Source organism: Carassius carassius, chromosome 4 (assembly GCF_963082965.1).
Source record: "Carassius carassius chromosome 4, fCarCar2.1, whole genome shotgun sequence".
In the NCBI taxonomy this organism is placed as follows: Eukaryota; Metazoa; Chordata; class Actinopteri; order Cypriniformes; family Cyprinidae; genus Carassius; species Carassius carassius.
In genome coordinates, this window is record NC_081758.1 from 40037964 (window position 1) to 40065846 (window position 27883).

At 33.9% G+C, this 27883-nt stretch overlaps 1 protein-coding gene across 5 annotated transcripts; it reads left to right on the plus strand.

Moving 5' to 3' along the window:
* The first annotated feature begins 101 nt into the window (after positions 1–101).
* On the plus strand, positions 102–27883 carry LOC132140030 (leukemia inhibitory factor receptor-like). Of its 5 annotated transcripts, none has more exons than XM_059548793.1 (19): positions 102–258; positions 13822–13893; positions 14885–14973; positions 15504–15646; positions 17109–17262; positions 17778–18047; positions 19097–19226; positions 19619–19749; positions 19863–20008; positions 21146–21299; positions 21498–21562; positions 21681–21900; positions 22857–23039; positions 23283–23384; positions 24235–24384; positions 24497–24634; positions 24792–24888; positions 26493–26559; positions 26671–27883. In XM_059548793.1, exons 3-19 carry the CDS (start codon positions 14907–14909, stop codon positions 27256–27258), a joined length of 2805 nt encoding a protein of 934 aa, XP_059404776.1. In that variant the 5' UTR covers positions 102–258; positions 13822–13893; positions 14885–14906; the 3' UTR covers positions 27259–27883. The 5 variants fall into 5 exon arrangements, with proteins under 5 accessions (XP_059404776.1, XP_059404781.1, XP_059404779.1 ...); XM_059548798.1 differs by having other exon boundaries at positions 24795–24888; XM_059548796.1 differs by having other exon boundaries at positions 13822–13888.

The window sequence follows — 27883 nt, forward strand, 5'->3', positions numbered from 1 at the left end:
CATGCTGAGGTTTGAACGCGGAGGACGCAGATTTGAGCCGACACTCGCCCCCTGGAGGAAGGCAGGTTTTTGTCGCACAATGAACGAGAATGCGATGAGATCCAATTTGGGAGCGATTATGGGAATCCGGTTTGGTTCCTTTAGTTTTAGACAGTCGTCTGGACGTCCATGTGCTGCTAATAATCCAAACACACCGGATCGCTCATTTAAAGGATATAACCGGGTGATTTCGAAGACATAGACTACTAAAACATCAAGGTAACAGTTTGGGAACATTTTTGTTTTTGTTGTTGTTGTTGTTGTTTTAACGTCAGAAAGTCTCCTGTTTGTCTGTATCGATTTGTGACGTTCGTGTTTTATGTTTTATGAATATGTCGTATTACAATAGAAATCCAAATGGCACGTTTTGTGGTGAAATTCATAACGTATCATTATTTCTAAGATTAGAGTAATAGTGGCATAAATTTGAATTTTACTGTTTCTTACTTTTCTAATCAAATGAGGTAGGAAGGAAACTCATTCCCTATAAATTAGCTGTTATTATCAGTCTTTAGTGCCCATATCAATAACTATAATATATATATGTAAGGTTAGCTAAATAATTTTTTCTTAATTACAGCTTTATTATTTTATTTCAATTTTACAACTTTGTGCCTTTCTTTAATTTACCCTACTTCACCTTATTTATTGTAGTTAGGCCTAATAAATATTTGTGTACTGTAAGTTTAGTTTTGTTGACTTATTCTGAATATCCTTGGTTAAAATTACATGTTCATTTAGGTGTTTTTTTTTTTTTTTTTTTACATATACAGGTAAATACACACATAAACAGCTCAAAACAGATTGCATCAACAATAAGAGTTATAATATAAACAATATACAAAGAACCAAGAAAATAACCAAAAAAAAAAAAAAAAAAAAACATTTCGCCAGGGGTAATATATAATTTAAAGTAAATTAAATTCAGGATGAAAGCAAGAAAGGACAAAAAAAGCTTTGCTAAACCTCTGCCTCCCTTATACATACAACATAGTCAATAGCACAAGCAAGAAAGGACAAAAAAAGCTTTCGAAGACATAGACTACTAAAACATCAAGGTAACAGTTTGGGAACATTTTTGTTTTTGTTGTTGTTGTTGTTGTTTTAACGTCAGAAAGTCTCCTGTTTGTCTGTATCAATTTGTGACGTTCGTGTTTTATGTTTTATGAATATGTCGTATTACAATAGAAATCCAAATGGCACGTTTTGTGGTGAAATTCATAACGTATCATTATTTCTAAGATTAGAGTAATAGTGGCATAAATTTGAATTTTACTGTTTCTTACTTTTCTAATCAAATGAGGTAGGAAGGAAACTCATTCCCTATAAATTAGCTGTTATTATCAGTCTTTAGTGCCCATATCAATAACTATAATATATATATGTAAGGTTAGCTGTTTCGTAGTTTTTTTCTTTTTCTTTTTTCGTTCCTGTGCTGGTAAATGATTTATTGCAAACTATTTCTGGACTATTCCTTGCTTTGTCAGTTTATATTTTAACCCAGAATTATTTGCATTGTACAAGGTAACCAGTACATGTGAAATAAAATCAATAAAAGTAATATTTTTAAGCATTTCCATCAAATTATCACTCCACCATTCCCTAAAAAAAACAACAACTGTGGTGCACCATAGTACAGAGCTGGGTAGTAACCATAGACTGTATAAAGGTAGTAACTGATTACTTGTAATCTGGATTATGTAATCAGTTTCCAAATATTAAGAATATATCCTAAATTACATTTTACATTTACATTTATTAATTTAGCAGATGCTTTTATCCAAAATACTCTTAATCAGATTACAGTTACGTTTTTATTGATTACATGATTACATATTACTTCCACAATGGCAATAAATTATTCATAATTTACCAATCCGCCCTAATAAATGAATGTTCCTTTCTTAAATAGCCTACCACTTATATACAGAATCAGAATCAGAATCAGAAAGAGCTTTATTGCCAAGTATGCTTGCGCATACAAGGAATTTGTTTTAGTGACATAAGCTTCCAGTAAACAGAGACAACAACACACAGACAAAAAAAAAAAAAAAAAAATTTACAGGAGAATTACAAATTGGCAAATAAATAAGTGTATAAACAATTGTGCTATAAATGATAATGGAATAGGATTGAGTGAGATGCAGGAATGTTCTAGGATGGAGGGGTAACAAATAAATATAAGGATATTGCACATTTTTGCATAAGTTTAAGTGGGAAACATTTAACTGTTCATGAGGTAGATTGCCTGGGGAAATCTAGTCAGAAAGTCCTTAGTTTTGTGGACATTCACACAGAGCTCAGTCGTTAGTCTGGTTGCTACACAATCTTTGACCCATGGATTTACAAAAATCAGATCAGGTTTAAGAAGTGTTTCAATATTGCATCAACTACCGATGAACACGTAAAATTTTTATTTGACTCAGTAGGTTATATTCAGTAGTTCATGTATTTCTATGTCTTTTGAAGCTGTTTGTCTTCCAAATAAAATAGCTCCAATTCAGAAACTTTTTTTTCTTTCAACTTATATATTTACTTGAAGTACACCTGAGATTTTAAAATAAATATTTTAATAGTCAGGTATCACATTTGCATGTTAATTGATTCTCTGATGTTGGTTATGGTCACATGACATGCAGGTAAACAGATAAAATATTTAATTTTCTCAGTTTCCTTTTCAAGTTTTTTATTTTTTATTTTGATTGATTTTAATTTAACGTTTTTATGATTGAATTAATTATTATCTTTAAACTCATAAACCTCATAAAGTTCCTTCACAAACCCCAGTTTTGGAAACCTTAAAGTAATATCATGTTTAATGCACTTCATGTTGTTAATAACAACAAATAGAATATATGTTCTTATGCTGTGTATTTTTTAGAGGTCAACCGATTTTTTATGGCAGTATGACACATTACCACGAGATTGCCCTTTTTAAATCAATGTGATAAACGAGTTAGGTCAAAAGTAATCGAAAAGTAGTATGATTAAATTACCTAAAATGACTAACAGATTGTGTTACTAACTACAATTTTTGTCATGTAATATGTAATCGGTAACGGATTATGATTTGTAAGTAATCTTCACAGCTCTGGGTGTCAGATGATAACTTCATGGTACTTGATGATTGCTGTACTCGCACACCATGGTATTCCAACAACCCTCTACATTGCGAGTAAATCACTTGCATATGCGACAAAATTTTACTCTATGTGACTAAATGATGTCTATCATCAGCCATTGGCTAATAAATTCTTAGATTTTACTCGCCAGTGTGTGTGTTCAAGTCTATTATAAGATTAGCACATTTTCAATCGCTGAACACTGACTGAGCGCTTCAGAGATTGTGTGTATATGTGTATATATATATATATATATATATATATACAGTACAGACCAAAAGTTTGGAAACATTACTATTTTTAATGTTTTTGAAAGAAGTTTCTTCTGCTCATCAAGCCTGCATTTATTTGATCAAAAATACAGAAAAATGTAATATTGTGATATATTATTCCGATTTAAAATAATTGTTTTTAAATTGATTATACTTTAAATGATCATTTATTTCTGTGATGCAAAGCTGAATTTTTAGGATCATTATCACATGATCCTTTAGAAACCATTCTAATATGATGATTCATTATCAAAGTTGGAAACAGTTCTGCTGCTTAATATTTTTTAGAACATGTGATACTTTTTTTAGGATACTTTGATGAATAAAAAGTTAAAAAAAAAGAAGAAAAAAAAGAAGCTATGTTTTTAAAATATAAATATTTTGTAATAACAATATACACTACTGGTCAGTAATTTGGGGTCAGTAATTTTTTTTTCTTTCTTTTTTTTTAAATAAAATCAATACTTTTATTCAGCAAGGATGTGTTAAATTGATAAAAAGTGATAGTAAAGAAAATATATTATTAGAATTTTTTTTTATTTTGAATAAATGCAGTTCTTTTTAACCTTTTATTCATCAAATATATTAGACAGCAGAACTGTTTCCAACACTCATAATAAATCAGAATATTAGAATGATTTCTAAATGATCATGTGATAGACTGATGTTATATGTGACACTGAAGGCTGGAGTAATGATGCTGAAAATTCAGCTTTGCATCACAGGAATAAATTATTTTTTTAAGTATATTCAAATAGAAAACTATTATTTTAAGTTGTAATAATATTTCACAATATTACTGTTTTTTCTGTATTTTGATCAAATAAATGCAGGCTTGATGAGCAGAAGAAACTTCTTTCAAAAATAGTAATGTTTCCAAACATTTGGTCTGTACTATATATGTATATATATGTGTATGTGTGTGTGTGTGTGTGTGTGTGTGTGTGTGTGTGTGTAAAATAGTATATTAGTCTGGAGAGTAAACTGAAAAATGTACTAGCCAATGGGGATTATATTGCCAAGGTGTGCGTAGAGGGTTGTCCAATATCATGGTGCATGGCAGTACCGTTGTACTTTTTAGTTCATGGAAAGTGAGACCCCCTTTTTAAATGCTATAAACTAGTCCAATGGGATGATTTGATAGCACTGTTGCAAATGCGACCACACAGTAGAAGGATATATTCGGAGTCAAAAAATTACAGGACAATTTCCTTAAATGATTCCCCTTTTATCATTGCTTATGTTGACTGTATGAATCAGTGAGTAAGTTATTACACAACAATTTTGTACATATGAGGTCTTTTGAACTGTAAATACACAGAAGCAGCGGTCCATAATTAGCAGAAGTGGAGTCTTGATGTTGTGGTCTTGGCCTTGAGACTGAATATTCTGTCATTGTGTACTCTGGAGATTGAGATGTGAGGCAGAATGTTATCGACTGATAGCTTGAATTTCTTGAAAATGACTGAAACTGTCATTATGCCAGACATCTGTGTACTACTACATTTTTGGAGGGACATGAGAATGAGTAAATGGTGACAGGATTTAATTTTCTGAAGGACTGTCCCTGTAGTAGTATGATGTCTGAGATCTCCACGTCCAAGTGTCTCTGTTACAAAGAATTGAGGTGCTTTTTATTTTTAGCACATAGATGTTAATTATAAGGTGACACTCAGAACTTTGGTGTTGTTTTAGTATTATTTATGTACCGTTATTTATATGAGTATTTATAATATTTTTCTGCATTAGCATTTGTTTTATATTTTCATTGTTTTTATTTTAATTTTAGTATGCACATTAGTCATTTATATAAATATATATATATATATATATATATATATATATATATATATATATATCGATTTATAAATTCATATATTTTTAAAAAATAGTTTTCATGAACAATAAGAGTTATTTTCAGTTTGTAGTTTAGTGTCTTTCGAGTCTGTTTTCGAATTGCGACATTCTAGATGTATTTTCATCTTTAATGTTCTCATGAATCATTGAGACTCATTCAGTTGTGTAGTTTTGTGCCGTAAAGGAGGAAGGAAACCATTACAGCACTCTGTTCTAGAAAGATTGTCATTGTTCTCAGCATGTGTAAATGTTCTGGGTGGGAAAGAAAGGAATTTACGTCTGTTCAAAGCTCAGAAAAAAAATCAGTAAATAAGCAAGTATTGGTTAAATAACATTATAAAATTATTATATTTTTATTTAACTTTTATTATTGTCATTTCATTTTTTTTCATAATTTAAATTAATTTAGTTTTGAACTTTAGTTATTTTTATCTGGTTTTGTTTGTTTTTTAAATATTATGCATGTATAATTTTTTTTTATTTCAGTTTTAGTGTTATGTATTTCCAGTTATTAAAATTTGTCTAATTTCTGTTACTAATTAAATTAAATTAAATAACTATTTTCTGTTAGTTGCCAAGGCAATATTTCTAGTTTTCGTTTAGTTTCAGTTTGGTTTTCATCGTATATTAAGTTTTCATTTAATTTCAGCTTTATTGTAATTAACAGATTTGTTGATCTAGAAATGGTTGAATAATTTTTGACAACCAATTAATTTGCTGCTTCGAGTCACCCTGAGTTCTTCGATGTTTTTTTGTTTCTTTCTAAAGTTATTGTCCCCATAAATATCATCAGTATAATAACTTTTTTGCATCATTACTAACCGCTTTTTGTAATGGTAGCTTGCATGAAGTTAAACTACAAATTGAGAGTAGCATATGGCTTTTATGTTCAACTGTGTTGTAACTGTCCAAATGTTTGAAACAACATTGTATGCCATTGTACACTGGAGCTTCACACTTCACAGAAGGCCCACCGTTGTTGCCAATGCAAACACTGAATTCCTGCGCACTGCCAAGGTTCGGGCATGCGTGGGCTGTTATAGTTGGATGATCAGAGCAATATGATGAATCTATGAGAAATGCTGCAACCTTTCAGAGACTGTAAACATGTGTTATCTCAGATTCCTTCCAGTCCAGACGTTATGTTGGTGATGCAAGGAAATTAGTTGGCAGTGAGCCTGGGTTTTCTAGGTGAGGTTGCATTGTTTTCCAGCCGTTGTATCATTAAAAAAAATTCTGTTTTCCTGTTCTTTGCCCCTTGGCAGTTCCAGCCAGTTGAGTAATAAAGAGATCTGTCAGCAAAACCATTGTGAGCTCTCAAACAAAACCGCAAACACACACTTGATAGTCTGTTTTACTGTTAGACACATGGTTCCCTGACCTGATGTAAAGTCAATATTGAGAATCCTGTTCACAAAGGATATTTGTTATTTGAAAACATGCTAGATGTGCTTTTTATATGGAAACCCACCTTTTGTTCCCTTGAAATTGATTAGTGCAAATTTACAGTGCAAACTGTTCATTTAAAGTGCATGGATTAAAAATGTGTCTGTTTTTCCTAAATGAGAAATTGCGAGTGATTGCAAACAAACCTCACCAGTGCGATGCTAGTGTTCTGAGTGACTGCTTTCATTCCTAATGTCTCTAAAATATTCTGATCTCTAGATATACATTGGGTCTGTTGTTTAGAATAGTGTTGGACTGGTTACATGCTAAAAGTTTGCTTGCATTTTTGCTTAAAGTTTGCCAAGGCAAGAATCACCACTAAATGTGTTTATCAGTTATTCTGGCAGACTTGTTTTTTTTTTTTTTTTTGCATAGTTACTTCTTTCTTGGCTTCTAAACTGTTTCTTTTTCTGCAACTGTATTTTTTCAGGCTTCAGTTTACTGGAAAAGTTAAATGGCTTCAGTTTCAGTATGAGCTCTGTGATATGAGCTGCAACTTCACCCAGTGCCTGTTCATTATCCATTTAGCTTTTTTTTTTTGGTATAAAAAATACCTTGGATGGTATGGATTGCTGATTCTGTTAGATTGGTAGCCAGTGGTCCTTGCTAAAACCTGATATGTATTCAACTTTGTTGTGTAACTGTAGTTCCCTCAAAGATGTACTGTATTGAAAGCAGTGAGTAACTTCATAGAAACCACATAGAAATTAGCTTTAAGCCATGCAGAAGACCATGATTTCACAAATACAGTACACAAAGCCCTGCCAACCACAATGTCTAGCATTTTTTGCAAAAATGTAAAAAATCTAGTTATATTGTTTCTATTTTCATGTGTTTTTCTTTTTTTTAAATCCTTGAATTAGAAGTAGGAGCTGCAGCTTTTTGCTTACTGAATCTTTTTTATGGGAATGTGATGTATTCTATATTTGCACCCTTGTGAATTCACTGGAATGTTCTGCTCTGATGAGATGCTCATGATGTGAACAAACATCATCCCACGCATATCCTCTGTCTCAGTCCTCGGTGTTATTTTGATTGATCAGATAACTTCTCAGAATACACTATGAATGACATGCTACACTGAAAACATCTACACAAGAAAGGGCTTGTTTGATCAGATTTGCATTACTAAAATTAAATGAGATTCATACTTATAGCACACTCAAAAAATGACTCTTTAAACTTACTTAATTTAATTATGGACAGTGGTTCCATACAACCAAATTGTGTTTTGATAACATTAATGGAATTTGTTGAATCTATGCAAACTCCTTGTGTTGTGACAACACAACTGAATGAGGTAGAATCTATGTGAAATAGTAATGTCCAACCAAATCAATTTATTCACTTTGCTTCAACTTAAACCGGTTAAGTTAACTGAACATGTTTTGGTTTATTACAATCTAGCCAAATTTGTTTCATTCTATCAACATAAGGAGGTTTGTTTCAAATTACTCATTTCAATTATGGACAGTGGTTCCACACAATTAGTTCTAGTTACTTTAACTAAATATTTTCTATTTAAAGTTACTCACTTCAACAAAGCATTTTTTGTGTGATTTGTCTTGTAATGAGTCAAAAGACAAGATGTCACAAATGATAAAAGTGTATTTGTTAAACAAGCAATAAATAATTACTCACAGTTAAATACAGTTGAAACCATGTTACAAAATTATACAAAATAGCGGAAATATGAAACTACTCATTTTCTAACTGCCATTCATGGGTAACCAATCAAACCTTATTCCAGGAACAGGCTCCAAAAATAACTTCTTCAGTATTCCAAATGTGTACCTGAGTTCAGGAGGTTTACTCAAGTTCAGTCCATATATCAGTCCCAGAAACATGGTTTTGCAGACTGTAAACTGCTATAGGTCCTGAAGAACTTTATCCTTTAAAACTCCAACTTCTGCTGAACTGTCTTCAATGACTGCAGCTTCAAATAGATTCCCTTGCGTCTTTTGGATCACCTCCTGATTGCTGGCAACATCTGTATCCTAGAAGTATTTAAAAGCATGGAGAACTCAAATTCTTGTGTATTAACTTTAACAAATCATTTATTAACCTTGAAAAAAAAACCTCACCATATACTCCATACTGCTAGGGTCTTCATTTGGATACTTCAATTTCATTAGTCTGAAGATGAAAACAACTAAATTTAGCCTTTGTTTTTTTTCTAAAATTACATGGAAAAAAAGTCAGTCATTCATCTTCTTATGGGAAATACAGTCAAGCAGTCAAGATGGGATTCTAACAAACATTACAGTGGAAAATGGTACACACATCTGGACCCTGCACGGTAAGCAACAGAACTGGAATGTTCCCAGACCCAGAGTCATAGTAAGGACATCAGTAAAACAGTCCATGTGACATCAGTGGTTCAACCATAATTTTACAAAGCTACAAGAATACTTTTTTGTGCAAACAAAACCAAAAGAGCGACTTTATTTAACAATTCTTCTCTAATTCGCATCTTCCACCATTATCAACCGCACGTAAATAATTCATGCGCATGGTGCTGCTGACCTAGAACACGCATGCGCTGAGCCTTGATTACATGCAGAGGAAAGCAATGTTCATGCCTCTTGTTATTCTCCATAATGGCGGCATATGCGATTTGGAGAAGAATTGTTGAATAAAATCGCTATTTTTGTTTTCTTTGCACAAAAACGTATTCTTGTAGCTTTGTAAAAGTGTGGTTGAAGCATTGATGTCACATGAACTGTTTTACTGATGTCCTTACTAAGACTCTGGGAACATTTCAGTTGCATTGCAGCCTTTATGGAGGTTCAGAAATCTCTTGCATTTTCATAAAAATATTAGGAATGCATCGGTTGACCCACCATCAATCGGAAACCAGACGGTTTTTGCTTAAAATACGCAATGGGTAATCGGCCAGTCTTTGGCCTTTTTTTCGGCCGATTTTTCCGGAAGTGCGTCCGCGTGCTCAGACTACATCTACATGAGGGTAATTAATTAATGACATGTTTATTTTTGGGTGACCTAGCCATTTAAACACACCTGAACCAGCTAATCAAGGTTCTTAAGAATATTAAAACAAAGTATTACTAGAAGTTCCAGGTGTGGTAGAGCTAAACTCCAGAGAACACTGGCTTTCCTAGAGCAGGTCTGGACACCCCTGCCTTGCATCAAAATGAATGGTTTTTGGGAGGCAAATGCATTCATAATCTGTCAGTTTATAGTAATACCACATATTTTGTATTGTATTAATAAACCTAATCTTATTATATCTGTCTTTTTTGTCAATTCCCAGTGGCCAGTGAGAGAATAATGTTTAAATACGAGGTTGTGTTGAGTGCAGTTGTTCTTACCTGTGTAGTGGGCACCAAGAGTGTTTCAGTATTTGTCCAAGCACTCTTCTTCAGTATGCAAACATCTTCAAGTTTTGCAGTGCGGATCCATTTTGGCAAAGATTGTTGATTCTAATGGGCCTATGGTAATTCTGTATGTCATAAATTCTGCACAAATCTGTAAACACATGAAGTGCAATGTGTTACAAAAAAAAAAAGGTTTAACAGCAACAACCAATTCAATTATCAAAATATTAAGTGATTTATTTGTGTGAGTGATGAATAGTGTCATGTTTACCATTCCAAAAGGGTGAACCTGATTACATATCTGGAGCTTTTGTATAGTGTCAATAGCTCAGAGTAGTGTCCGGTTTAAAGTCATTGTATGACCACACCGCCATGTTCATAAACAAAGCTTCAAATACTTCCACTGTGCTGACCCAGGTGTCTCCAAACTCGGTCACATTTCATGGTTAGACATTTATTTTTTATTTAGCTTTTGCAATTAGTTAAAATATACATATTCTAACAAATAAAGGTAATTACTTCCGCTTTTGAAAGTCATTATGTATTACTAGTATACAATTAATTTATACAAATAAATATATTTTGCACACAAAATGAGATAAGACAGAAACTCCTATTCGCCATTTGATTAGCTATAGGAGGAAGTAGCTGAATGACAAATCATTCTGCCTCTTAACATCTCTTATTGTAAGTCATATGTATAATAAAAGTAAAGGTAAGTGATAGGACGTTTTATTTTTGGATAAACATTTTACTAATAAATACAATCTCTCTTAAAATACCTTATTGGGTTATGATATTTAAAACAGTTTGGTTTGATCTAGCGCAGAACTAAAACTTTAATGAAATATTTCTCCAATTATAAAATAAATTTGTGATTAGCTAGGTCCACACTGGAGAGCTGCTTTATAACAGCAAATCAAGTTATAATTCTAGCGACACTGACTCTGTATTTTCATGTTTAATATTGAAAAGCTATCTATTGCATAAGGACTGTTATATAAATAAACGTGACTGGACTTTTCTTTACTGGAGTGCCTGGAGAACCTCAGAGTTCGTGCAAACATCCACATCGCTGTAATCAAATATGTTCTTAAAAGCTGCTTTTATATCTTAAGAGCTGCTTTTACATCGCGGTCAGTTTATGCAGTTATTGAGAGGAAGGCGTGCAGTATATATTTACATATTCATCCAAGGTTCGGATCGGCTCGGTTTCCTCAAACTGAGTGATATCTTCTTCTTTTGAATTGAATCAGGAGAGTGTATTACAATCTTGCGCTACAGCGCCACACTGGTTAAACTGCATTATTGGAGGCTTTCACATTAGGCATACGAGATCAAAAACCCTAACGTTACTCAAAAACATTTGCCGACTTTTTTTTTTTTATCGTCGACGTTGTCGATAATGTCGACTAATTGTTTCAGCCCTAGTGTAACGTTATATATATATATATATATATATATATATATACTCAAGTCAATACGTTGCAGTAAACCGATTACACAATACTAGACTGCAAAACAAAAGCACCCCAAAACAGAAACTCTAAGAGAAATTAAAGACTTTGACACAAGAAAAACTTTAGATTTTCTTACCTGACTGGTAACTCTTGCTCTCCTTCGGCCGTCATCAAATGCATTGGAAATCGTCACTTCCGGGTTTTTTCGAATTACGAAATTAAACACTTTACGTTAGTTTAACGATTGATAATTAAGTAAAATTGAAAATGAAACCGTTTAAGTTGATTAAGCACAATACAATTGTGTTTTGGCGGAAAACTAAATATATTTGTGTTGTTTTAACAAAACATATCTGTGTAAAACGAACAGTGCCACAAATCAATTTTTTTGAGTGCACGTTTCACAATACATATTTAAAGTAACTTAAGTAACTTACAGATAATGAATGTTTCTACATACCGAATAGTATTTTCACATCCCGGTGAAAACAGCATATTTCAGCCATAGAATCCAACAAATTAAATTGGTGAAAGGTGTAGGTATGCATCTAAAAAACTCTAGGAACAGAGGAATATTAATAGGTAGCCAATGTAAAGATGAAAAAATTGAGGTGACGTGATCATATTTTCTTGACAATATTTTCATACTAACTCTAGCAGCTGCATTTTGGAATAACTAGCTTGTTTGAGGAAGCAGGATAGCCATCATGTAGTATTGTAGTGAATTACAATAATCCAGTCAGGAATCATGAATGCATTAACTAGCTTCTCTGCGTCAGAAACGAGTAACGTTCCATAGCTTGATGTTTCTAAGATGGAAGAAGGTTGTTTTTGTAACCTATAAATTAATAATTTTCAAAAATCAAGTTGTTGTATGCTAACATTCAGGTCTTTCACTGTAGAGGAAGAAGTAACCGTATACTTCTAGTTGCAAATTGTATTCTAAGAGCTGTGTGTATGTTTTTGGTCCAATAAGTAATATCTCTTTTTTTTTTTTTTATCCAAATTTAATAGAAAACAATTGTCATCTAATAATTTATATCTTTAACACATTCTGTTATAATAATTAAAAAATGTAATCTGGTCTTCATGAAATGTATAACTAAATATAATCTGCATAACAATGCTAAACTAATACCATTCAATGCTAACTAATGTACCATGTATATTGAAAATAGCAGAGGGCCTAAGACAGATCCTTGTAGTACTCCATAATTTACTGGCATTAACTTAGATGAATTCCCTGTTTAAATAAAATTGTGATGTTAGTCATGATAGGATCGAAATCAGTGCTTCCCATAGGTTTGAAATATTTGTGGTGATAGCCAGGTGGAATATCTTGCTATTACCTATGGCACAAAAATGATCTACTACATGTGACAAATAACAAATAATGTTTGATTTTAACCAATATTTTTATTTATTTAAATTAATTTTAATCACATGGACTACTATTACATTTAATTAATAATTACATACTCATATTATGCATTGTATTTTGCTAAGGCATAAAAATGGTCTACTTCATGTGACAAATTGCAAATAATCTTTCATTTTTAACAATATTTATTGAAATTCATTTTAGTCACATAGGCTACTATTACATTTAATTAAATATTCATATTATGCATTGGAAATTACAAAATTACAGCATTTAAATGGTAAATTTATCCATGCTTTGTCATTTAGTGTCTCTCTCAGTGAATGGGACACAGATTTTACTGATACTAGTAAAATCTATATATTGAATAATGTGTCAAAAAATGTTCTTTGACTTTGCTTCTTGGGGGGAAGCAACCCAGCCAGAAACTAAAGTAGTTTACTATGAATTTAATATAAAATGTAATTAAGTACAATTTACTGTGTAACCAAAATACCAATAATCCCCAAAGAAATTTTTTTTTTTATGTGTGACTTAATTGTAAACAAACTTGTAGACATTGTCATAATTCATCAACTGGAGTTCATTAGCAATCGTTTGGCATGAATGTGCAATATTTATAGATTGAGAATCACTTTAAATCAGTTTGAAACTTTTCTAGTACACTCAGAACAAGGAGATATGAAAAGTGTAGGGCAAGATTTTCCACTAGTTAATCGATTGCAAATGGTTTCATTATTTCAGGAGGATAAAAATAATAAACACAAAAAGGTTTCTCCAAATATACTTGGGCGGCCCACCCAAGTAAATCTTCTCATCTTAATGTCTGTCCCACAATACCAGTTTATTTTTGCAGTTGATCTAAAAGCTTACAAATCTCAGTAAGGTGTTTTTGTCTTGATTTAGGGTTGAAAAGCGGGAGAGGACTGGAAGTTCTGGTTTTTCAGGGAATAATAGGAGACTAAGTGTAGGGGTAAGGTAAGGTGCAGTAAACTATTTGTGCAGTGTTGATACTGTTGATACTTGTGTGTTAATAACAGTTTATAAATCGACTCCTAAAAGACCATTTTGTAGGGACATTTACACTCATAACAGGGTGGAGATAGAGGGAGCAAGCGGGAGATTTTTATAAAGGCTGTAGAAAAAGTGACTTTACTAAAGAGGAAAAGCTCAGAGGAAAATTACTGGAAAAAAAGGTTTATGATCAGGAAAACACAGTAATTGCGTGTCAAATAAAAAAAAAATGGCTAAAACTTCCCCAGCTCAAATGTTTGATTTTATTGCTAAAGAAAGACAAACATAGTGAAAATATGAAATGTCCTGAATGAATATTTACTGCGTAATCTACTGTTTTGTAAGTGTTCAAAAAGGCAATCTCAGCTGAGATTTGAATATAACAATGACTTCAGAAGAACGGCGGCATAATTTTATTTTAACACAAAGGTTGGTAGGCCTTTTAGTAAAATGTGTTGACTTAATCTTTGTTGCATATATGCCAATAATGACTGTTCAAAAATGAATTTAAAGTCAACTTAATATCCTTTTGGATTTAACAAACCTATTTTTTGGATATCCTTATCTTTAAGGAAAAGAAGAAATATCTAAATTTAAGAGTAAAAATAAAATAAATGTTGATTGTGGTACAGAGAATTTGGGAGGGTAAATATGTTAATGGTCCTAAAAACAGTCTTTGTTATCTTTATGCAGTCATTTTCTATTTACATTTCTTTGGGTTTTAGAGTGAAATTGAACCACAGCAAGGAATTTTGAGATTTATGCTAAACGTTTGTGCCATTCAAAATGTTTAGTGATAAAGAGAAATAATCATTATTTGCAAATTCAGTATCACAATTGCAAGATGATTTTTGTTTCCAGATTATATTTAACTCTCCTGATGAGATATTTTTTTACAAATATAAGAATGACATAAATCTGATTTCCATCTGTAATAGTTTGTGTTGTGTTGTAGGTCTTGTTCTGGATTGGTCAGTATGCAGAGCTGGGTGACTCTGGCTCTTTTGCTGAGCTTCGGGGTCAATCGCTACCTCGCACAGAACGGTGAGTATCATCAAGTTTGATCAAGACTTCTCACTCCAGGTTTAACTGTGACATTAATGTAACCTGTCGTAACTCTGGTTTAATTTAGTGGTAGTCTGGTTTTGACACCCACAATTTAATGTATTAAGTAAGGAGTAATTGACGATGGGCCTTTGAATTATTAGAAAAATAATGCATTATTTTTGTGGCCGTTACATATAAATTACACAAATTTTTTTCTATTCAAAAGTGTGGAGTTGGTGAGTTTTTTTTTTTTTTTTTAATGCAGCGATAGCAGTAATATTGTGAAATAATAATACAGTTTAAAATAACTGATTTATAATATTTGTAGTGCATGTACTGAAAGGAGCTGTTCATCAAACTCTTGTTGTTTCCTTGAAACCTTGTACCATCTGACCACCAGCCGTCATAATTGATCGAATTTCACAGATTGTATGGCTTATTTAATTCATTACAAGTATATGGCGGGATTTAATAAATGAAATGAATCCTTAAGTCATGTCTCCTTCTCTCTCGTTGTACTGTTACAGGTTTGGGTGAACCTCCTGTGCCTCGTGGTTTAACCTTAAAACCCGATTTACCAGCACAGACTCTTTCTTTGACATGGCAGAGTGACTCATGGCTTTTTGACCTGGAGGTTTTCCACACCGAGCTCATGAATGTGGTGCTGAATGTAAGCGCTGTTACAGCTCTGCCTTTGGCATTTCAGCTGTTATTCTGTCTAGTAGTTGTGTTGAAATATGCATTTGGATGTGTGTCATAAAGCACTGAACACTGGGAATTCATTCAGGAACATCCTATTGCAAAATGGTCTCACCTTCAATTCAATAACAAGAGATTAAATGCAAATACTCAGTTTCTCCACTCAGTGTTTTCCTGTCTCGTATGAGTCACTAACCGTGACTTCAAGAGCTCAAACATACATGTTATGGTAGCAGTAACACCCATATCTAACTTGCTGTGGAATTTTTTAGTCAATGTTAGTTTTTCCATACTGCAAAGTCTCCTTTTGATATTGGAATGATTTATTATTGCATCTCGTCCCTTTGAGGAATTGCCAGGGTTAAATGCAACTCTGTCAACATCGTGTTGATTACCACAGAAAACAATGTCTGCTGGCCTTTTATTGTAATTGCATTACTGTTCCCTTTTAACTGAGGGATTGAGTCGATATGACTTCCTGTGGTAATCGACAGCATGCCTCAGATGGGTTGAAAGATCTAATGTAGAATATTCAGAAGTCATCATGAAATCAATATGTGCACGTTACTCCAAATCTTTATTTTAAAACAAAATAACTTGCTCCGCTTTTGAACCAACATTTCATCTAGACTGGCAGGAACATAACGCGAACCAATAGCCCAAATCGAGCTGTTTAGTCATCGTTTTAAGCTGTTGTTATAGGTAATATAGTCTTTCTAAAATATATCTTCAATAATTAACACAGAAACGTATGCAAATGCAAAACAGTTTCTGGCAAAAATAGGATTTTTAAAAAATGAGTGTTTGGGGGAATTTATATTTTATATTTATTTTATGGTTAGGTAAAAAATGTTAGCCTGAATGCACTGTTCGCTTTGGATAAAAGCGTCTGCTAAATGCATAAATTAAATTCAATTATTTTGAGAGCGAATTTGACTTTCAGTCTCTATATCCTGGTCAGAAGAACTCCTCAAAAGTGGAGCAGTTCACCCACAATCCACTGCAAGCTTGCATTCAACTCCAAAGATTGCAAAAGTCCAATATTTCAGCAGCTTTGATTCTGGAAGTATTTTCTTGTTCATTTTTCCCATAGGGATTTTAAAAAGTCTGTTTTAAAGTTTTTAAGCCATGGACTGAACCAGCCAGCAATGAGGTGCATTTGATTTGAAGCAATAAAGTATTTGAAAATTGAACTAAAAGACAAAGTACAAAAACGATGTAAATGTAAATATTGATATGAAAGTAACATTGGGTTTCGAATGCTGATGTGTAGGTTCAATACAGCTGTTTGGTTTTCAAAATGTAGAGCAACACCAAAGCCGTGAGTTGGATTTCCAGTGCATGCATGTACTGATAAAATGTGAGCGCAATGTAAGTCGCTCTGGAAATAATCTTCTGCCAGATGCATAAATGTCTTTTCTTTTAACTTGTAGGAGACGGTGGCAGTTCAAACAGATCCTGTGACAAGAATGCATAGCTGGACTTGGCACTCTCCGTTACCCTTGGAGTGCACTTCTCATTCTGTTCGCATCAGAGCACGAAACCAGCAGTCGGTCAGCCAGTGGAGCCCCCTTCAGACCATTCCAGGTACCCAAAACACTTCTGAAATGGTGCTGTTCTTCAAACCTTTCTCAAAACCAGCCCACAAACAAACATAGCACTTTGTGGCCCTTGTTTTGGGAACTTATTTTAGCATCCAAAGCAATGCAATCCCATCTTTATCCTATTATGCATCTGTTGTGACAGTCAGAAGTTATTTAAATGTATTCCATGAGTTTTATTTGTTAATCCATAAAAATTATGTTCTAAACCTTTACTTCAGACACACAGGGAAGCTAAAGTTGCTGTGCTGTGACAAATATAGGAACTTGCCTTTAAATGCAGACACATCCGTTGATTATAATAGCAGTGATCTAATTTCATACCATATAGTTTTCTTTTTACGTTTGGAGTTCTTGTTTTGAAAACTATACTTGATAAGGACATAATCAGTGTTTTTTTTTGGATGCTCTAGAAAATTCTTCCTCTTCTAAACAGAAACATTTAAGTCATTATTTAAACCATACAATGAACTTATGAAATCTCATCCTTTTTGCCTCTAGGGTGGGATATTCCTAAGAAGTCTTACATGTTTCCCCAAGATAAAATGGTTCCTGTGGGCAGTAACATGACCTTCTGCTGTATTGTTAACGAAAAGGAAGATTTCAAAGAAATGAAGTATGGGCGTCAGGAAATGAACGCCACACGACTGAGCAGAAGAACGTATGCCATCACAGTAACCAACCAGCCAGCGTCTGACAACACGGGCACCAACGTGATCTGCTCTTCCCAAAAGTTGCAGATCCTCACAGGAGCTGTGGTGTTCGTAGGCTGTGAGTTTAATTATAATTGACAAAAATATTACAATATAAAGAAATTTGTATCATTTATTTAATAAATTTACATAGACTACCGTTCAAACGCTTTGGGGTCAATAAGATTTAAAAGTTTTTTTGTTTTTTTTTATGTTCGCCAAGGGTGCATTTATTTGATCAAAAATACAGTTAAAACAGTAATATTGTGAATTATTATTATTATTATTATTCATAAAAACTGTTTTCTAATTGAATATGTATTTTAAAATTAAACATCATTACTCCAAGGCACACAATCCTTCAGAATCACTCTAAAGCCCCTTTCACACTGCACGTTGGTCCTGGAAATTGCCAAAAACTTGCCGGGGCACCTTCTGTGTGAACGCAAACACGTCCCGGGATTGACTCTGGAACAATTGCCGGGACACATTATGTGTGTATTTTCCAGAATCGCAGTGTGAAAGGGGCTTAAGATGCTGATCTGGTGCTCACAAAACATTTCTTAATATTATGAAACTTGAAAACAGTTGTGCTGCTTAATATTTTTGTGGAATCTGTGATCTTTTTTTTCAGGATTCTTTGATTAAAAAGCTCAAAAGAACAGCATTTATTTGAAATAGAAGCTGTTTGTAATATATATATATATATATATATATATATATATATATATATATATATATATATATAATTAAAAAGAAAATGCAATCTTTTAATTTTATTTTTCCATAATTAGACATATCATTTTTATAGTTGGTTTCTTTTTCCCTACAAATTGAGTCCTAACATTGGGTCCTGTTTGCAATTTATAAAAAAATTATAAAAAAGGGTATATAAATGAAAGTGGCTGTAGTTTTGTATTACTATGTATTTATCTTTAAAATCAGTTTGTTAAAATATTATTTTACATATGCTCTATAAACTTCAATCCAGCACTGTAAAATGCACATGACTTCAGAAAGCAGGGAAATTTGAGTGTTCGTTTTTAGCATAATGACAGGCACTAGATGATTGCTGTGCAGTATTAAAGAGTGACTTGCATGTGGCTCTGTTGTATGTAATTGCTGTAGATCCACCGGGCGATGAGGGCTTGGTCTGCGAGACGAGGGACCTGGCATCCGCAGAATGTTCTTGGAAAAAAGGACGAGACACTCACTTGAAAATAAAGCGCAGCCACACTAATTACACCCTTAATGGAAGGCAAGAAACACACTACACAAGAACCACTGACCGCACACGCTATCCCATTTGCCTCTTCGTACCATAATGTCCTCTGTACATAAAAAGATCCCCAAACAGCAAACCACATTAAATGAGATGGAAAAGGATAAAGTGTATATTTTTACTGCTAATCCAAGAATCCCATTAATGTTCTAATGAAATTATTATACCATTTCTTGTGGTAAGATAATATCAGTATCATAAATATCATTTTGTATGCATGTGTATATATGTATGTGCGTGTATTTGTTTACTGCTAATCCAAGAATCCCATTAATGCAATTATCGTAGCATTTCTTGAATGAATTAATGAACATCTGAATATGATTGAATAATGAATATGATTCTATAAGCCATTTTTCTGACCACAGGGACTGTTTGGAGGCTAATGAAAGGAAGACGTGGTGTAGCTCGAAGATCTGGGAGGAGAACTGGACTCTGGTGGCTCGAAATCCTCTAGGAACAGTCCAGCTAACGGACTCGGCCCAACTCACTGACCGCGGTAGTGCTTTTTCAATACATCTTCTGTTTCAATGCATATATCTACATTATCAGAGCCAGTGTCTTAATATTCTGATGATTGAGAACTCTTGTGATGTTTTGTCTCTCTTCCAGTACATCTGTTGGCTCCAGTGGATGTGGTAGCTGTTAAAGGCGAGGCGTGGAGCGTCACACTGCAGTGGAGCTGGTCTGTGGAGGCGTATAAAAAGCTGGAGATGGTCTGCCAGCTGCGGCTCTTCGCTCATGAACTTTCCAGCACAGTAAGTTCACTGCTCAACTTTCAGCTCCCAGAACCCTGTTTTTCTTTTGCTTTTTGTGTGGTCTTGGAGTTAAAGGGATAGTTCACCCAAAAAATATAATTTACTGATATTTGATAAAGAAAAAAAAATCTATAGAAAACTGCTTTTATGTCAAGATCTAGAGAGAATTAGGTAATCGTGACAAATCAAGACAGAAGAATGCATGATTCTTGTTCTCAGAAAACTCGAAGTGCATGCCCAAAGTAGCTTTGTCAAAAGTATTAATTGACTGAAAATCTTTGCCTCTGTTCCAGGTTGTGCACATGCATTTGAATAATGACTTAACTTTCTGTTTGTTCTTTACATAAACCTATTTTATGGCTTCAGAAAATGAAGCACAAATCTAGACAAATTAACACGGAAAATAGAATTTTGTGAAACAGGTATTTTATTAGGGCCCTAGAGGTGTCATTTTTATTAAACTTTTTTTATAAATTGTTGCTAAAATCTATAGGTTTCATGATTTAAATTAAGTCCATTAAAAAGGGGGGAAAAAATAAGAAAAAACTGAATTTGAAAAAAAAAGAAATTAATTTGGGAAAAAAATAAAATTGATTTCGTAGGGCCCAACATTATTCATTCTTGCACTTTTTCAATATTTTTCAAATTACATTAATACTTTTTTTCTTAAGTTTCTTAAGTATTAATTTTTTTTATCAAATTTAAAGATTTTAGTAATTTCAATTTATTTATTTGTTTATGTTTGTGAATTAAAATTCTTACATTTTAAATTTATTGTTACTTTTTGCTAATCCATTCCATTGCTTATATGGCGATAGATAGATAGATAGACTTATTCAAAATTGCTGACTGTACAGGTTTGGAATAATATGAGAAATTAATTTATAACAATAATTTTGGGTATCTTGTTCTTTTACTGCAAAAAAATGTTTTCCCCATTCTTTTTTTTTTATGCACATTTCAGACTGTTCCTCAAGCCATCTTGCAATGAAGTTTTGTAATTCATTGCATTTATCAAAAAACATTTTAACCCATCACTTCATATGGCGTATTGAATGTAGGAAAACTGTTATGTAATACATGGCTTGTGATTTGTAAGGCGATCAGCTGTTAAATTCTCTTTCTCTGTGTCTGTAGCGTAACTACGATGGTCCAGGTTTATCTTCTGTGGTGCTGGAGGGTTTGTGGCCAGATGTGGATTACACTGTGACAGTGCGCTGCGGCTCCAAGCACGGTTTCTGGAAGTGGGGGGATGAGAGCGCCCCCTACAGGATCCACACTAAAATGGACCGTGAGTCGTTAAAATAACTCACAATAAATCTGTTACTTCACTACATTTGACACCTCCGATATTTACAGTTTAATCAAAACTACTTCAATACACTTAACTCGTGTCATTTCATAGCTTGCTTTTCTACATCTTTTCCTCTTATTTTTTATTTTTATGATGTATTAACTTTATATAGATCAGTAACAAAGTATGTTTCAGGTCCTGATGCTCTTGATGTCTGGATGTGGATGGATGGCAGTAACACAGGACGTGTGTTTTGGAAAGTAAGAAGAGCTTTATGTTTGCCATCATCTAGGATAGGAAATGCAACTGATGCCATAAAACTGAGTAACTGAGTACTCTTAGAAGTAAACATGGTGCCATGTGCCTCTTTTCATTCAGCCTCTGTCTGTGAGAGAAAGTCACGGTGCATTAGTCGGCTACGAGGTTTCTCAGAGCTCAGCCGAGGAGGACGGCTGGAAAATGGTTTCTCTTCCTCCTGGGAACTTCAGCTATCCCATAATCCTTAACAACAGCAGTGACATCACCGTTGCCGTGGCCGCACGAAATCCAGCTGGTCTCTCTCAGCCTTCCACTGTGACCACACCAGCATACAGAGCAGGTACAGGCGCATGGGACCATTCAAATGTTGTTTTGTGCATCGTTTTCAATGCTTTTATAGGTTATATTATATTATATTTTTATTGCATACATTTTATAAAGGTTTTTATAAACTTTATAGAAATATAATTATATGCTAATATACTTATGAGTAGATTTAATGTATTTTATACTTGCATATACACACATAGTGTATGTATGTGTGTGTTATTTTTTTAATTTTAATTAATAAGCAATTTTACTGTATGTATTGTGTTTTTAATTACTATTATTATTATTAAATTGTTAAATTTTTAATTATGTAATAATTAGGATTATAGTTTTTTTGTTGTTTTTTTCAATTTCTTAACAAAAAAATCAAATATGGCCGCTAAAGTTAATTAATTTTGAAGATAAGTGTTTAGTGCCATTGGCATTAAAAAAATTCACTTTAAAGTTTCACTTTATTGTGTGTGATTTCTGATTCCTTTAAGTTACTTAAACAGTTTTTCACAATCTAATGGCTGAATCTATAAATCTTATTGGTTATTTTATGTATAAATGAAGTTTAAATAAATAACTGTTAATTATGTTGATAAAGATATTTTGGTTGCACTTTATTTTACAGTACGTATACTAACATGTACTTATAGTGTACTTACAGTGTATTTATCTAAGAAAGTTCTGGTAATACAAGGTAACTACATGGGGAAGGGTTAGGTTTAGGGGTAGGTTCAGGGTTAGTACCTAGTTATTACATAGTTATTGTAATTACTATAATAAGTACATTGTATGTACATGAGGAACAGGACTGTAAAATAAAGTGCTACCGATATTTTTTTAGTGGGACTGTTGTACTGACTGTTATACAATGCAGTTAACTCTATTAATCCACTGATAACTAATAAACATCAAGGCAGCTAGTTCAAACTAGTGTTAAACTCTGTGTGTTGTCAATGTGATCTTCCTGTCCTGTAGACTCCCAGCTGTCTGTGTCTGAGCTGTTAGGCACTAATGGATCATTTGTCCTGTCCTGGGAGCCTGATGTCAATGCGAGCAGAGGGTACGCTGTGGAGTGGGTCCCGACTGGCTGCAGTGGACTCTGCCGCGTCGACTGGAAGAAACTTCCAGAATCAGCCAGCAGCTTCACAGTGAACTCAGGTGAGTCTTTTAAATGAATCTGAATCAGCAGGTGTTTCAATGGATCTGTGAAGTCAGTGCTTGTGCTTCCTTTAACATAAATGCCAGTTGTTTTAATATTTTGTCATCTGATGCAATGGTATTCAAATACTTTGGGTGACACTTTACAGCACACATAGTGGAAACTTACTGGAATTTGCATCTCTTCATGCTTGGTTTACACCACGACTGCATGTTTTCTCTGTGCTCCTCTGCTGATTTCAGACTGTCTGGTGGCAGGAGTGAGGTACACCGTATCCGTGTACTCTCTCTCGACCGGCGCTCCTACGCTGCTGCAGAGATGGCAGGGATACTCACAGGAGATGAGTAAGAGAAACATTGCTGTTCACCGCTCATAAGCACTTTCACACATACACAGTAGGGCCTTTAACTTAAATCCCACAACATTTCTCAGCTTACAGGTCATTTGTTAACAGGACTTGCTGATAAAATATTAAATATGAAACATTCGCTTTGGAAAGTAAATGGTAGTTTTATTTAAAACAAACAGCTGTTGCTTATGTGAATAACATGGTCATGCATTTACTGGAAAGGTTAATCCAACGACTTGAACTAATTATTATTTTCTGATATAAATTACAATTTAAAATACAAAAAAACTGAACTCTAGGTCTGGTGTGCTTGTTTGTAGGGCTGCAAAATTTAGCAAAAAAATGTTTGTAGTTATATAGCAATACAGTGACCACAATAATAATACGATATAATATAAAAGAGCCTGTCCCTTTTATTTATATATATATATATAGAGTTTATAGTACTACACATGTGGATGAACAAAAGCAATGAGGACACAATGAATAAAACACTTACTTTATATCCACATGATGGTTTGTAAACTGTAGAAAGTATTATTATTATTATTAAACAAAACAAGAAAATATGAACATTTAGATATTTATAGCTTAGAGGACTGTTAGTTTTAGAAAGCATTTTATTTTGCTCAAATTAATACGTATATTTAGTCAATTTATAAGAGTACACTCGCATATTTTGTGGATTAAAAACCACAAAACTCTGAATTTTGATTTCAGGATTGTGAAATGACATTAACCACTTCTGTTGAGTTTTGCACAGTGTAGACTCAGTTTTTGATGGTTTGTCTGTGAATCTGTTCCATGTGTGTCTCTCTCTCTCTGTTTTGCTGGATCTTCTGTAGTTCCTTCTCAGTCGGTCGCGGAGCTGTTACTCAATCAGACTGGCTCTGACGTGCTGCTGTCTTGGAAAGCCACCGAGATGAAACAGCACAGAGGCTTCATACGTGGATACACCATCTACCTGGCAAACGCTGCACATCTGGATCTCATCGGTAAGCACTTCCACACATAACAGAAATATGTGTGTCTGTATTTTGTATGCACAAGCAAATAAATGTAGTTATGTAAATCAGATAGTTTATACAGGTGTGGTTGTGTTTCTAGCTAATATCACTGATCCTGCAGTGCAGTCGTACAGGGTGAAGGGTTTGTCTCTGAGCTCGTATAAGTTCGTAGTGAAGGCCTACACCTCTGCTGGGGAGGACGGGGGGGCCACTGTGGCCATTAAAATGGAGATGGACAGTAAGACATGAAATTCCTTTATTACTTTTATTTTTTTACTTTAAATGGAACAACTAGTGACATTGTCTTGTCAGATTGCTTTGATATTGCAGCTAACAGGTTGGATTATGACGGTGCATGTAGTTCTCCTAAACTTCTCCTTCCTCTGTTCATCCAGCAGCTGACATGCTGTTTGTTGGCATTCTCGTGCCGTTGGGAATCATGTTCTGCTGTCTCATCCTCGTCAGCATCTGCTGCTACAGCAAGAGAGAGTGGTAGGACTTTATTAATGTACTTTAACAGCATTTCCATCAAGTTAAATAATTAAAAAAAACCACTAAATCAATGAAACCTAAATGGCTCCCAGTATGACCTGCAGCATCTCACAGTGTTCTTTCTGTCTTACTGATCAGCAGTTGGCGTTATTTTAGTCATATATACTAATATTTGACCCTGGAGCACAAAACCAGTCTTTAAGTCTCTGGGGTATATTTGTAGCAATAGCCAAAAATATATTGTATGGGTCAAAATTATACATTTTTCTTTTATACCAAAAATCATTAGGATATTAAGTAAAAATCATGTTCCACAAAGATAATTTGGAAATTTCCTACCGTGAATATATCAAATCTTAATCTTTGATAAGTAATATGCATTGCTAAGCACTTCATTTGGACAATTTTAAAGGCGATTTTCTCAATATTTAGATTTTTTTTGCACCCTCAGATTCCAGATTTTCAAATAGTTGTATCTCGACCAAATATTGAATTATCAAACAATACATGGAAAGCTTATTTGTTCATCTTTCAGATGATGTATAAATCTCAATTTCAAAAAACTGACACTTAAGGTTTTGTGGTCCAGGGTCACATATATCAATAATTTTTTTTTTTGAAGTTTTAGTAATTTTGTTGCATTTTTTTCCTTATGTTTAGTATTTTTTTATTTTATTTTTTTACATTTGTCTAACAGTTTTAATTTCAGTTTTAGTACATCAGCTTTTAAAATTAGAAATAGTGCCTTGGCAACTAACTGAAATAAATTGTTTAAATTTTTCTCTTTTGCTGCTATAAGATGAGACAGTGTTAGGACTTTATTAATGTGCTTTAACAGTATTTCCAATGTTCAATAATTAAAAAGAATCCACTAAATCAAGTCATTTTGAACTAAATGGCTTGATAGTATGTGTGCTACAACTGTGTTCTCACGTCAGTGTTATTTTACTATCATTAACTTACTAATGTAGTGTTTATTCGAATTTGCGTTCACTTTTATTTTAATATTTCACATTTCAATTTGTTTTTATGACTTTTAATGTCTATTTAATTTTTATTAGTGGTGTCAATCAATAAAAAATTTTTTTATTATTCTGAAATTAATTGTGATTAGTCCAACCTAACATTAAAGTTTTTAATTATACTTTACCTTTATATTGCAATAATTTCACATTCAATTCAAATTAATGTAGAAACAACATAAAGACAGTAAATTGTTTAATATTTGTTTAATGTCACCTTTTTTATGACTGAAGGCGAGTATAACTGATAACAATACTACTGAAATCGCTAGGAAAAAAACTAATTCCCCTAATATTTAACTATTGACTATAGCCATTAAATAATACAATATAATTGAGAGCTATCAATTTGAATATTTATTAGACTTTAAAAAATAACTTTGAATTGAAGTGAACTTAAAACAATCTCCACATAAAATTTAAACTTATTTTTGCTGCTGAAAATGACGTGGATCTAAATGTAAATTTTTTGTTTGTTTTTCCTTTTGAGTTAACATATGACACATACAATGTAACAACACTGTTGTAAATCAGTTATTAATGTGCTGCCTTGATGGTTTTGTATTATTCCTCTAATTCCAGGGTAAAGAAGTCTTTCTATCCTGAAATCCCTGGACCTAAAGTATCTGGAGACTGGTCCTCTCCACGGGTAAGACTTTTCTTGAGTAGTGCTTGCTAAGACAGGAGTCCCCATTGCTAACAACTTAGAGCTACGAACATAAATGATCCCTCAAACTGCATTGCTCTTGTTTGTGTTTAGGGTCCTCTGGATGTCAAGCCCTCTCCTCACAGTCTGGTCCACATTGTGGAGAATCCAGGGTGGGGTTTCTCTAAGGAAGGTCTGTTCCCGGTCCCAGAGGAAGAGGAGGAGTCTGAGAAAGACAACATGGAGGTCGACACGGACTCGGATGAGCCGGCCCTGCTGAGATACTACAAACAGGTGGTCGATGACAGCTCGCACAGTAACCAGGTGTTAGACTCCTCTGGTTCCTCGACCCTATCAGTGGGCTCCACGCAGACTGAAATCACCTACGCAGGCATCCAGAACCCCATCCCCTCGCAGGGGGCGTGTGCTGGCGGAGGTTACAGGCCTCAATTGCAGTCCGTAGAAGGTCCAGCCGAGCCCCAAATCGAATTCGAAGCCGACTTCCAAGACGATGGCTTGAATGCAGGCTACAAACCCCAGTGTTCCTGGCAGCTGGATTCTCCAGAGGCGGAAAACTTAAGCGGTTCGCTTGGCAGCCCGACATCGGTCACATCATCCCAATTCCTCATCCCAGAATCCTCTGAAGAGAAACCACAGCCTTCAAACACCTGGTTCCACAATTTTCTCTCTGGAAAAACCTGAGAAGGCACTAGCTTTTATTTTTCACTTTCGTTTTGTGCCGTCCACCTTTACCAAGGATGTTTTTCGTTTTTTTTTAGGCTTTGTGCCCTAACTGGAAATCCCTCATATTTACATAATCAGCATCACTACTGTTTCTCAAGTTCTTGTGATACTGACCAGACAGGTGAAAGACTACTGGAGAGCTGAAGGTGGTCGTATCTTCTCGTGCTCGTTTGGAGCAGTATGACGTTTTCCTTTAGGATCGTCGCTTCTATTCATACGACAGTGTTTGTGCTTCCTTCTTGCAGTGTTTATTGGAGTGATCGCAGTAAATCTACATCCTTACAGCATTATATTGCTATATTGCTTTTCTTCAGTCCTTATTTTACTAACAGTTTTGTGGCAGTCAGACGTAGTTGATTGACTCTAGCAGGTTTGCATACATTTCTCTCGTAAAACAGGCTGCTTTGCATTTGAAAAGGTCAAAACCAGTGCATTTAAGGCTTGTTTTTAAAGCTGCATCGTGATTAAAAAAAAATTGTATGTAGCTTCATGCAACTTTCTCGAATTTTGATGTCTGTTTAAGCAGACACATGTGGAATAAGCTGACATATCAAAAGGAAAATGGGAGAAACTTGTCTCTGTT